We start from the raw sequence: 13,020 nt of genomic DNA, 5'->3' as shown, positions 1-13,020 counted from the left end.
CATTGATTTACTGAGATCTGAAAGATCATCAACTCCCTTTGATATTGGCAGCTCTAGTAAAATTAGTGCCCTTAGTGTTATTTTCAGCAACGTTGACTGTCTAACTTCAAAGTTTTAAGAAATTAAGTGTGTTATTACATCAGGCACTTCAGATATTTATGCCTTCTGTGAAGTGAAACCAAAAAGGACTACTATCCCTCTTACGGAACAACAGATACAGATACCGGGATAAAAAATAATCAGCAACCTATCAAAGCAGGAAGGAAGGGGAATCGTCCTATACATCCGAGATACTTTCCAGGTAAGAAATATTAATATTGAATATGAGCCTTACCTAGAACAAGTGTGGATTTCTATAAACCTACCTGGTGAGCCAATACAGATTGGTACGATTTACAGAAGTCCGAGTTCCCCTAATTTAGAAAGGTCCCTTTTTGAAGTTGTAAAATCAATTGATAGAAAAGTAGCGCTGACGGGAAACATTCTCATAGTCAGTGATTTCAAGCTACCTTTCTTCCGATGGATAGATGGCTGTGGCTATTCTGGACAAAAATCAGTTGCATCATTTCTTGAGTTTCTAGCTAGCTATTCACTTTACCGAGCTGCAAATTTCCCGACTAGGCACCGGGATGGCCACCCCCCGTCATTGCTGGACCTCATAATAGTAAACGACCATGAAGCGCTCTTAAACGTGGCCCCACTACCGCCCTTCGGTGCAAGCGATCACGCTGCTATACGATGCTCCCTTAGACTGTATCCAGAAAAATCAGTTTTTACCAAACATGTGTATAGAGATTACCATCTGATGAAACTAGAGTTAGCGGGGCAGTATCTGTAATTTCTCATTTAGAATGATGTTGATAAATTATGTAGTGCGATGGAGAAAATACTTCACGTGGATTCAAGGAAAATTCCTGTATGAAGATTAGTTTATAAACACAAATTTCTACCATTTATAAAAAAAGACATAAGGAAAGCAAGAAATAAAAAGAAAAGGTCTTGATAACTATATAAACAGAATGTACAAGATAACAACCAGTACATAAAATATACCAAGACGTGAAATAAAGTCAGAGATCTATCCAGAAAGTTATTTGAACAGCATGAGGAGGCTGTAGCAGCAGCAAGCAAGTTAAATCCAAAACACTTTTGGAATTATGCCTCAGCCTGTAAACCTGGTAGACACTCTGTTATGCGACTTAAAGATAATGACCGTATAATAGATGACCCAATAGAAAGTGCCAATGCCGTAAAAAGGCAGCTTACATATGTATTTACTCCACCTGATAATGCGCCTTTTCCAACCCCCCTCCACCTATACCATCATAATCCCTATGCCCTCAATTACAGACAATAGGGTAGATGTAGAGGCACACCTAAAAAAGTTAAATCCAAATAAGTCGGTGGGACCTGATGGTGTACACCCAAGTCTTCTTAAAGAATTGCATGTTGAACTATCAGGCCCGCTCACTCACCTTTTTCAGAAATCCCTTGATGAAAAATGTATCTCGCAGGATTGGCGCACGGCCTACATAACCCCCATACAGCAGCAAAGAGGACACAAGCAATTACCAGCCAATCAGTGTCACCTCTGCAGTCTGGAAGCTACTAGAAGCAATTGTTAACACTGCAATCCTGAAACACTTGACAACCAATAAACTATTCTCATCATTTTAGCATGGCTTTAGGTCTGGTCGGTTGGTTGAAACAAACTTGATTGATTCTTATAATTATATCACCGATCTTCTTGACCAGGGGTTCCCAGTTGATATCATACTACTCGATTTGACAAAGGCGTTTGACAAAGTCTGCCATAAAAGACTTTGAATCAAGCTCCAAGCTATTGGGGTGAGTGGTGGGGTGGTTGAGTGAGTGTTTAAGTTCTTAAGAGATAGGAAATAGACGGTTAAAGTATTTGGCGAGGATGGAGGGACGTTTTTCTCCGAGGTGGCCACTGTTGGAAGTGGTGTCCCCCAGGGCACAGTTTTGGGTCCGACTATATTTAATATATATATATATATAAATGACGTGCCAAAAACCCTAAACAACAAAGTAAGCCTCTACGCTGATGACTCGAAACTTATCGGTCGTGCAGACACAGCGGAGAATATTAAGTCGATTCAACTGGACCTCGATACATTCACTCACTGGACAAATATTTGGAGGCTTGAATTCAACGCATCAAAATGCAAGACTCTCCACCTTGGGTAGAAAAACCCACACACTCAGTACCGTATGGATTGTAGGGATGGGTCCCGAAATGCCATTTCCAGCGGCCACGCGGAGAGAGATCTTGGTGTCCTGGTAGACGACACCAAGTCGTCTACCAGGTATATATATATATATATATATATATATATATATATATATATATATATATATATATATATATATATATATATATATATATATATATATATATATATATATATATATATATATATATATATATATATATATATATATATATATATGTATATATATACCTTTCTTTGTTTATGAATTCCAAAATGTGGTAAGCTTTATCATGCTTGGCGCACTATTGCTTGGGCATCATAATGCCCTTGAGATTGTTTACTTTCTACCGTAAATGGGGCTCCGTTGTTTGTGTCCTTTAAATAGATAAATTATGACCCGTTTTGAGTTAATCTAAGATCTAAGAATTGAATTGATTGTAAATAAGTTTCATAGCAGTTCTTAAAGACAAAACAAAAATAAGAAATTCTTTTTCTTTGATTAGTTGTTACACTTCTATTTCTCTTCTAACTCTGGTGTAAATTCCAGGGGGGCCATGCCCCCCCCTGCAAGCACCCAAGTAAAATATCCACTGTTATCAAAACTGTTATAAAATACATCACCTTCTTTTAACGAAAGAATGCATAGATTCATCACCCATTGGTCCTCTTTTGGCAAAAATATCTCTGAGTCCAGCATAATATAATGGCTTTTGGAAAGGCTGCATCTTCTTAAAAACTGAAGATATACTACTAGGTAGGCGATGAAGTTCTCCATTTGCATAAATAAGGCGATTCTTGGCAGAAGGGTGCCATTTTGAGACAGACATTACTTTATCTTGAAGTCCTGCAATTTTAATTAGAATGTAAACTAATTGCTTTTGCCGTAAATGGTAAGCCAAATATTCTTTAAAGAGGGTTAGGCACCGTTTCTGTTTTGTTTTTTTCTTCTACTGTTTCTTGTTCTGTTATTTTTCAGAGAAAGCTTAAAAAAAATGCAGAAGACAGGTAGCCATTTTTTCAGTGCTATTTCTGTTTTTGCTCCGTTTTTTTTTATCGTTTTTGCAGTTTCTGTTTTCTCAAACCCACTTTTCTTTATTTTCTGTGTTTTGATTACATATAGCATCATAGCACAGACTAGCGACTTTTCTTGAATTTGCGATACTTACCATATCACGAATAGCAGCATCTTTAAGTGTTTTGAAGGAAAGATTTGCCACTTCAAAAATTACTCCAACATTAAAGCAGTCTTACAATTAAAGCAACTAAAACAGTCTAGGTTAAATTTCACGTTTTGGCTAGTCTTAGTAATTAGATAACTCTTCAGAGAAATGGGGTATACTGACTGCAGTAAGGATAATAATAGCAGCTCAGAACTAAATGATCAAGACATCGACAGCAGTAGCGAGAACTCAATAATTAGACAAAAAACAGTTTCTAGTGAAGTATAGAAGCTGAGAGCAGTACTGGTAAAGATACGAATGCGAGTTAGTATCCTGAAAGTATATTCAAAGTCTCATGATCCTTTTGAAGCTATCTACAAGACATAGTATCCCAGTCTATCCATCACAAAGGATATGAAAGTTCAATGGGACAGCAGACTTACCATGATAGAAACACATTGCAACCAAAAAGACCCAACGCGCGGCTTCGTCTATCGAGACCTTCATGGTACTAAAATCAGAGGGTTCGAACTTTACAGCTATGAGTGGTCCATTGTGGGAGCTGGTTCTTCACCCATTTGAACACATAATTGCGACAGCTAGAGGATATAATGAAGTTTCGGCAAACAAAGCAAAGCGTCGTGATTTGAATATCTTCGTGATATGCTGATGATCAAGGAACTAAAGTATTTTTTTTACTCGGAATAATAGTACTATGGCTGATTAAATCAATGGCCCGAAGGAACAATTAGCTGTTAACCTCATGAGATATTATTCAGCCAGTTCTAAGTTTGACATGAAGCTCTCCCAAAGAGGGCTTGTAAGATGCGGTTACTTTAAAAAATGAGCCGTCTAGGAAGAGAGTCAGCTCGTCCATCCACTCCTCACTTCTCCAACAATTAGTTTAAGAGAAACGTGCTGAAATCCAAGAACTCCACATCTTTCTCTGTTGACATCGCTCCTACTAAGGTAGGGACTAACCAAAATGGATCACTAAAGACCCCTAACCAAGCAGACCGCTTGTTTGCTAAGTTTCTCGACACGACTGGGCTACAGAAAAAATTCTTTGTGGCAAAATACGTACAATAAAAGCAGTTTAAGCATCACCTAAATAGCAGCAAATATTATCAGGCATAGCCTATGAGCAGGGGCAGATAAAAAATGATTCGAGCGATTGGATCCAATCAGGCCCAACATTAAAATTAAATGATAAAAAAAATCGAAATTTGAAACAAATTGCTTTTGAGGATAATGGAAAAATTACGAATTATTCAAATAATTGAAAATACATTTTTTTTTAACTGTGCATTGCTGCATGAGATTTATTAATGTGTATATTACTTGACATTTGATTAATGTGAAATTTGATATATCTATATATATATATATATATATATATATATATATATATATATATATATATATATATATATATATATATATATATATATATATATATATATATATATATATATATATATATATATATATATATATATATATATATATATATACTGAATCTCAATTCTATTTAAATATTTGATATATAGTGAGCATAAATTAAATATTTAATAGTATATTTAATATATAGTTTAATATACAGTGAAATCCGATCAGGCCCCACGGTTATTCCATCTGGGCCTGCCTATGAAGGAAGACTTCCTGCGTCCTTGAGCAAGAGACAAAGATCACAAATCAGAGGTTTTTGATTGTTTTTGTATATTGGGTCCTTTCTTATTATCAGTAAATGTTTACTTTACTCTCATAAGTCCAAAGAAACTGAAAGAATGAGAATATCTGTTAAATTTGATCCTTTTTTTTTATAGAAACATGTTCTGTTTTTCAGGAAATGGATTGGCATTTTTTTCAGTGTTTCTGTTTTGACCAAAGCAACGACTTTATAAAATCAGTTGTGCCAATCACTTTGTTTATGATCCTGATGATGATTTTGATAACATTCCTATCAAAGTCATTATATTTCAAATCAAAAAAGAAAACCTTTTAATAATATTAAACGCTCAAGAACTAAGGGTTTTGCCGTCCTGGCTAAGTGAACGTGCGCTGGGTTGAGAATTCCTTGTCCAAGGGGTACGGGTTCGATCCCTGGCGTGGCCAGTTATTTGGGTTTGTGACGTAGGTCAGTGGTTAAACTCTGTAAGCTTAGCCAGAGTCGACCCAGCTCTAAATGGGTACCTGGAGAAATCTTGGGAAGGTAAGCAGGAAGGATGTGCGAAAGCACAGGATGGCTGGCCCCCAGAACCCCATTGCACTTCCTGACTTAAGGGCCCCGAAACGGAGATCAGCACCGCCGGTTTGGACTTTAAGGGTCTAGTGCATCAGACTTACTTACTTAAGGGTTTTGCTCTCTGGTGAGCTTAAAGATCCTTTTTTTGCCATAGAGAAGTAGTATTTTAGTACTTTGATTATAAAACTAGCTCTGTAATTTAGGGGTCTCATTTTCAAGTTAGGTTCAACTGAGAGTTCAAGTAAGGAGTTCTTTAGCACTCTTTTTTATGATAGTTATTTTGCATTAAAAATGAAGAAGATTAAAGACATGTTGAATTGAATTTATAAAAAACAATTAAGGCCATGGGGGTTGTGGCTGTTCTAGGGACTTGAGCATAAATCAGTTTACATTTGTTGAGTACTTCTTACCTAAAGCTTCAACAAGTCCCAAAGTTGCTGCCCCAGATTCTCCAACTGGTCGTAAAGTTCTAGGACCATGCTCAAAAATTGTACCATCCTCATACCTAGTAGATGCAATCCAGCCGCCAACTCTTGGTGATGACTCTAAAATTGTAATTTTTAATCCAGGCTTTAGTTGGGAGATACGAAATGCTGCACTTAGACCACTGATGCCACCACCAATAATCACAACCATTTTATGTTCTCTATAACTGAAAAAAAGAAATTCCTATAAAAAATTATAAACTGCTCATAAATAGTGATAAAAAGCAATAAAACTTCATGTCTTTGCACAATGGATGTGTATGGTTGGTAAATAGCTAAATATGGGTCTATATATGTAAAATTAAAAAACAACTAAGAATAAGCATGCAGAGAAGCTTTAAATTTTACAAAAATGAATTTTTATTCATTTAAAAAAATTATAAATAAATTCTTGTCTGCCCCCCGCCAAAAAATAAATAGTAAAGTAGTTCCCCTTCCATCAGATATGACAAGACTGCACCTGTTTTGGAGTATTTTTTTTTTTTTTTTACTGGACCATGCAACATAAAAAACTTGAGATCAACACATGATATATTTATATCTGGAAGTAAACAGTTAATTATGTCATAAGTTTCAAGTTGATTGGGAAAAAAAACCTCCCAAACTTTCAAATTTAAAGTTGGTTAAGGAGTGCTGTTAGAGGGGCTGCACAGCCACTTTGTACCTCCAATAACACAGGCTAAAAATCTTACATGATTTTGCCTCTAAGATGATGCAAATATGCATACCTTTCAGCTCAAATTGCCAGTAGGGGAATACTGTAGGTTGTGTGAGAGGGGTTAACTTTCTCCTATCTGGATTTAGCTTGGTTTTGCACCAAATAAAGACCAGGACCCAACTTGTACACCAACAGTAGAAATCTAAATTCTTTGCATGATTATACTTTAACAAGGTGCAGCGTTGCCTAGAGTAAAGGCCATACGACTCCAATGTTTTATTATTATTTTTTTTTTCCCAGAGGCACTTCGCACGGAAGGGATCGTCATAAAAACTTCCGAGGGGGATCATTCGATTGAACATTAAGAATTCTAGTGCCCTTTTTAATAGTCGAAAGTGATTGGAGGGCAACTAGCACCCCCCCCCCAATCATTCCCCCAAACGTATCCAATCAATATTTTGAGATAGCCTTTTTGTTCAGCGTAGTTGATTTCCAGATAGAAAATATGTTTTTGAGGAGGATACTCCCCAACAGCCCTCAGGGCAAGGGTTTTAATTTATGCCCTGGGGGCATATAAGGTTTTTATAGAAGGCATTGTCGTAGAAAATTCAAAACAGGCTCAATCGATTGGAAATTAAAGGGCTAGTGCCCTTTTTAATAATCGAAAGTGATTGGAGCGTAACTAGCCCCCTCCCCCACCCACGCCCATCATTTCTATAAACACAACCAATCAAAATTTTGAGATAGCCATTTTGTTCAGCGTAGATGATTTCCAGATAAAAATATATTTTTGAGGAGGACCCTCCCCCACAACCCTCAGAGTAAGGGTTTTAAGTTATACCCTGGGGCATATAAGGTTTTTAAAGAAGAAGTTGTCGTAGAAGCTTCAAAAAAGGCTCATTCGATTGGAAATTCAAAAAGCTAGTGCCCTTTTTTAATAGTCGAAAGTGATTCGAGGGCAAATAGCCCCCCCCCCACGCCCATTATTCCCCCAAACACATCCAATCAAAATTTTTACATAGCCATTTTGATCAGCGTAGTTAATTTCCAGATAGAAAATATATTTTGAGGAGGATACACCCCCACAACCCTCAGGGCAAGGGTTTTAAGTTATGCCCTGGGGGCATATAAGGTTTTTATAGAAGGCGTTGTCGTAGAATCTTCAAAACAGGCTCATTCGATTGGAAATCGAGATTTCTAGTGCCCTTTTTAATTGTCAAAAGTGATTGTAGGGTAACTAGGCCCCACACCCAATAGTTCCCCAAACAGCTCCGAACAAAATTTTTAGATAGTCATTTTGTTCAATGTATTTGATTTCCAACTAGAAAATATGTTTTTGAGAGAGTCACTCCCCCACAACCCTCAGGGGAAGGGTTTTAAGCTATACCCTGGGGGGCGTATAAATTTTTTAAAGAAGCTTGTGTCGTAAAAAATTGAAAACAGGCTCAATTGATTGGCAATTCAAAGGGCTAGTGCCTTTTTTAATAGTCGAAAATGATTGGAGGGCAAATAGCCCCCCCCCCACGCCCATTATTCCTCCAAACACATCCAATCAGAATTTTGAGATAGCCATTTTGATCAGCGTAGTTAATTTCTAGATAGAAAATATATTTTGAGGAGGATACTCCCCCACAACCCTTAGGGCAAGGGTTTTTAGTTATGGCCTGTGGGCATATAATGTTTTTTATAGAAGGCGTTGTCGTAGAAACTTCAAAACAGGCTCATTCGATTGGTGCCCTTTTTAATAATCGAAAGTGATTGGAGGGGAACTAGCCCCCCCCCCCCCACCCCCATCCTTCCACCAAACACATCCAATCAAAATTTTTAGATTGCCATTTTGTTCAGCGTAGTTGATTTTCACATAGAAAACATGTTTTTGAGGAGGACAATCCCTCACAACCCTCAGGGCAAGGGTTTTAAGTTATGCCCTGGGAGCATATAAGGCTTTTATAGAAGGCGCTGTCGTAGAAACTTAAAAAAAGGTTCATTCGACTGGAAATTCAAAGGGATATTGCCCTTTATAATAGTCGAAAGTGATTAAAGGGGAACTAGCGCCCCCCCACGCCCATCATTCCCCCAAACACATCAAATCAAAATTTTGAGATAGCCATTTTGTTCAGCATAGTTGATTTCCAGATAGAAAATACATTTTTGAGGAGGACAATCCCCCAAAACCCTCACGGCAAGGGTTTTAAATTATGCCCTGGGGGCTTATAAGGTTTTTCTAGAAGGCGTCGTAGAAACTTCAAAAAAGGCTCATTTGATTAGAAATTCAAAGGGCTAGTGCCTTTTTTAATAGTCGAAAGTGATGTTATTTGGGCCGTTTTGTTCAGCATAGTTGATTTCCAGATAGAAAATATATTTTGAGGAGGATACTCCCCCACAACCTTCAGGGCAAGAGTTTTAACTTATGCCCTTGGGGCATATGAGGTTTTTATAGAAGGCGTTGTCGTAGAAACTTCAAAACAGGCTCAATCGAATGGAAATTAAAGGGCTAGTACCCTTTTTAATAGTCGAAAATGATTGGAGGGCAAATAGCCCCCCCCCACGCCCAGTATTCCCCCAAACACATCCAATCAAAATTTTGAGATAGCCATTTTGATCAGCGTCGTTAATTTCCAGATAGAAAATATATTTTGAGGAGGATACTCCCCCACATACCTCAAGGCAAGAGCAACTAGCTCCCCCACGCCAATCATTACCCCAAACACATTCAATCAAAATTTGGAGATAGCCGTTTTGTTCAGCGTAGTTGATTTCCAGATAGAAAATAGGTTTTTGAGGAGGACAATCCCCCACAACCCTTTGGACAATGGTTTTAAGTTATGCCCTGGGGGTATATAATGTTTTTTATAGAAGGCGTTGTCGTAAAAACTTCAAAAAAGGTTCATTCGATTGGAAATTCAAAGGGCTAGTGGCCTTTTTAATAGTCGAAAGTGATTGGAGAGCAACTAGCCCCCCCCCCCTTCACCCATCATTCCTCCAAACACATCCAATCAAAATTTTGAGATAGCCATTTTGTTCAGCGTAGTTGATTTTCACATAAAAAAATATATTTTTGAGGAGGACACTCCCCCACAAACCTCAAGGCAAGGGTTTTAAGTTATACCCTGGGGACATATAAGGTTTTTATAGAAGGCGGTGTCGTAGAAACTTCGAAAAAGGCTCATTCGATTGGAAATTTCGAGAACTAGTAACCTTTGCAATAGTCGACAGTGATTTGAGGGCAACTAATCCCCCTCTCCCGCCCACCTTTTCCCCAAACACATCCAATCAAAATTTTAAGATGACCATTTTATTAAACGTAGTTTTAAGTTCTGTAAATTAGGTCTTTGAGGATTATAACTCCCCCCAAAGCCCTCAGGACAAGGGTTGTAATTTAAGGATCCTTCATACTATTTCTTATGGAAGGGATGCTCGTATAAACTTTAGAGAGGGCGGGCTCATTTGATTGAAAATTGAAAGTTCTTGTTCACTTTTTAAGAGTCAAAAGAGATTGAAGGGCAACTAGCCCCTCTCCCTCGTCCTCGGCCTAAACGCATCAGACCAAAATTTTGATATAGACATTTTGTTAAAATAGTTCAAAGTTCTGATAACAAAAAACTCCGGTGTCGACACAGCCCACCAGGGCCCGGGGGTAGGCGTTGTAAGTTATGCCCTGGGGTCATATAAACAATCAAACAATCAATAAATAAACAATCATGGTCTATTCAAAACGATGCTGTTCTTTCTGCATCAACAAATGGAATAACCTATCAAGATCCATTCATTGTTGCGTGAAAAAATCAGGTTTGATTTTTCAGAGGCATGTAAATTAAGCTCTGTATAGCAAAGAGAATAAGACTTCAATGTTTTATTATTATTAATTTAAAAAAAAAAACCTTACATAAAAATAAGTTTTTTAAGAAGAGTAAAGAGCAAGAAGAGAAAGTAGAGTAACCTACTTTCCCCCATTCCCCTCCATGGAATTGGTCATTTCCCATAATAAATACTGAATTTTCAAAATGGAATAAAGATTTAACCCCCATTGCTTTTGTCCAGAAAAAATTTGCAGAACTTAATACAATTACCTATAAAAATCACTTCCAAATATTTGTTGATGGGTCAAAAATAAATGAGAAGGTCGCAAGTGGTGTTTTCCTTCCTCACCTGAAAATTGCAATAGGAGAGAGATTATTCAATAATTTATCTATAATGTCTGCTGAGTTAAATGCCATAATCATGGCATTAGAACACCTTAAGCAAAACCAACCTTTGATTGCAAATTCGAATAATATTATCATCTATTCCGACTCTCTATCAAGCCTTGAGTTGCTGGCCTCAGCTCCCCAATATAAGTTGGACATTGACACTTATCATTGTCTCAGTATTATTGATAATCTTGCTTCAAGTGGCATAAAAACTTATTTTCAGTACATTCCTAGCCACCGTGGCATAAATGGTAATCATCAGGTTGATGAAATAGCAAAAAATGCTATAAATATTGATGAGCCAAGTGGGAGACCAATCCCAATTAGAGATATTTACCAATGGAGGCTATCAGATATTAATTTTAATAAGATTAATCCTATCCTTTCTCCCTTTCCCAATAAGTATCTTTCTAAAATTTATCATAGAATTTGTTCTGAAACAAATGGACTAAATTTCCTTGCATTCTCATATGAGCTTTCTAATTCAAGTGGTTCAATTCCCCTGTCCCCTCTTTGCAGGCATTGTAACATGAATAATGAAACAATTGACCATTGCCTATTTGAATGTAATATGCTGACGTCTGCACAACATACCTTGCTTTGTAAACTGTTAAAATACTTTAAACACCATAAAATCTCACTATCAACCAAGAGCCTAGCCAACTATACCTGCACACAGAGCACAGAAATCGATATATATCATCTTATATTCGAACTCCTTGAGTCAAAAGATCTACTGAAATATCTGACAATATCTAATAAATAAGAGACAACCAAGACAGTAGCTCTGTAGCCCACATAGTGAAGCAAAAAGAAGAGGGCTAAATAGTACCAACTGAATAGCCCGCCTGCTGTGAATTAGAAGAAGAAGAAGAGCCATATTGAACTCAGGACCAGCAGAAATTAATTCCTATTATAGTTAAAACTCAAAAACACCAGAAATTACTGTTAAAGAATAAACAAAACCCTGAAGGAACAGAAATGAAAATTAACTATCTTACAAACGTAAAGATAACCAGTGCAAACATAAATACATGAATAAATCTTATATAGCTTCAATATTTTTTATTACTTTCCCCCCAGAGCTGCTTTATATGCAAGGGTTAGAAATACCATTTTGTTAAAAATAGTTGAAAGGTTAAGTAACAAAACTCTGGCGTCGACAAAACCCCCCAGGGCCTGGGGACAGGAAGGGATTCTCGTATAAACTTCAGAGAGGGCTCATTTGATTGGAAATTGGAAGTTCTAGTCCAGCTCTTAACAGTCAAAATTGATCGAAGGGCTAAACGGAAAGCAGGTCGTCCCCGTCTGGGTTGGGAGGACATCATAAAGAAAGATTTAAAGGAAATGGGAACTTCGTGGGCGGGTGTAAAAAGGGAGGCTTTGAATAGATTGGGGTGGAGGAGGAGCGTGCGTAGCTGTGTTGGCCTCAGGCGGCTTGGTGCTGCGATGAGTTGTTACTAGTAGTAGTAGTAGTAATAAATAAATTCGGTTTTTTAAATTAATTTTCTTATGTTACTAAGTTTTAGACAATAGAAAACTAAAGGTCATAAAGGCAATAAGGTTTCGATGTTTTATTGTTTTTAGTTGTGCACTAAGATTAGTGAAAACAGGGCCACCAACAGGAAGGTTGTGCACAGCCAGCCCCGTCCGCCCACCCTTTAGGATTAAGCCTGACCCCCTTCTTTATGCCAACTACGCTGCCCCCACTCCAAAGACTTTAATACGGTAAAGTTTTGTATGGGAAGAATACATAGTAAAACTATTATAAAATAGTAAAAATTACAGCCATACTTAAAATAAGGTTTAAATACATACTTTGCAATAAATGCTAAATTATTGTGGCACAAAAAATCAGAAAAATGGTCTATTCAAAACGATGATGTTCTTTCTGCATCAAAAAATGGAATAATCTAGCAAGATTCGTTCATTGTTGCGTGAAAAAATCAGGTTTGATTTTTCAGAGGCTTGTAAATTACGCTCTGTATAGCAAAAACCATAAGGCTTTAATGTTTTATTATTATTAATTTAAAAAAAAAACCTTA

General features: G+C 37.1%; 1 protein-coding gene across 1 annotated transcript in view; it reads right to left on the bottom strand.

Annotated features, from left to right (window-relative positions):
• Positions 1-11,662, bottom strand: part of Ppox (protoporphyrinogen oxidase) — a 56,892-nt gene extending 45,230 nt beyond the window's left edge. Inside the window, 4 exon segments of the mRNA XM_089086010.1 lie at positions 2,859-3,081; positions 6,053-6,294; positions 10,856-10,934; positions 11,645-11,662. Of these exon segments, the coding sequence (XP_088942136.1) occupies positions 2,859-3,081; positions 6,053-6,278 (449 nt within the window). The 5' untranslated portion in view covers positions 6,279-6,294; positions 10,856-10,934; positions 11,645-11,662.
• Between the last annotated feature and the right edge of the window lie 1,358 nt (positions 11,663-13,020).

Source organism: Artemia sp. Qi Xiang Cuo, chromosome 3 (assembly GCF_049724085.1).
Source record: "Artemia sp. Qi Xiang Cuo chromosome 3, ASM4972408v1, whole genome shotgun sequence".
Classification (NCBI taxonomy): domain Eukaryota; kingdom Metazoa; phylum Arthropoda; class Branchiopoda; order Anostraca; family Artemiidae; genus Artemia; species Artemia sp. Qi Xiang Cuo.
This window is presented reverse-complemented; position numbering and strand designations above follow the sequence as displayed.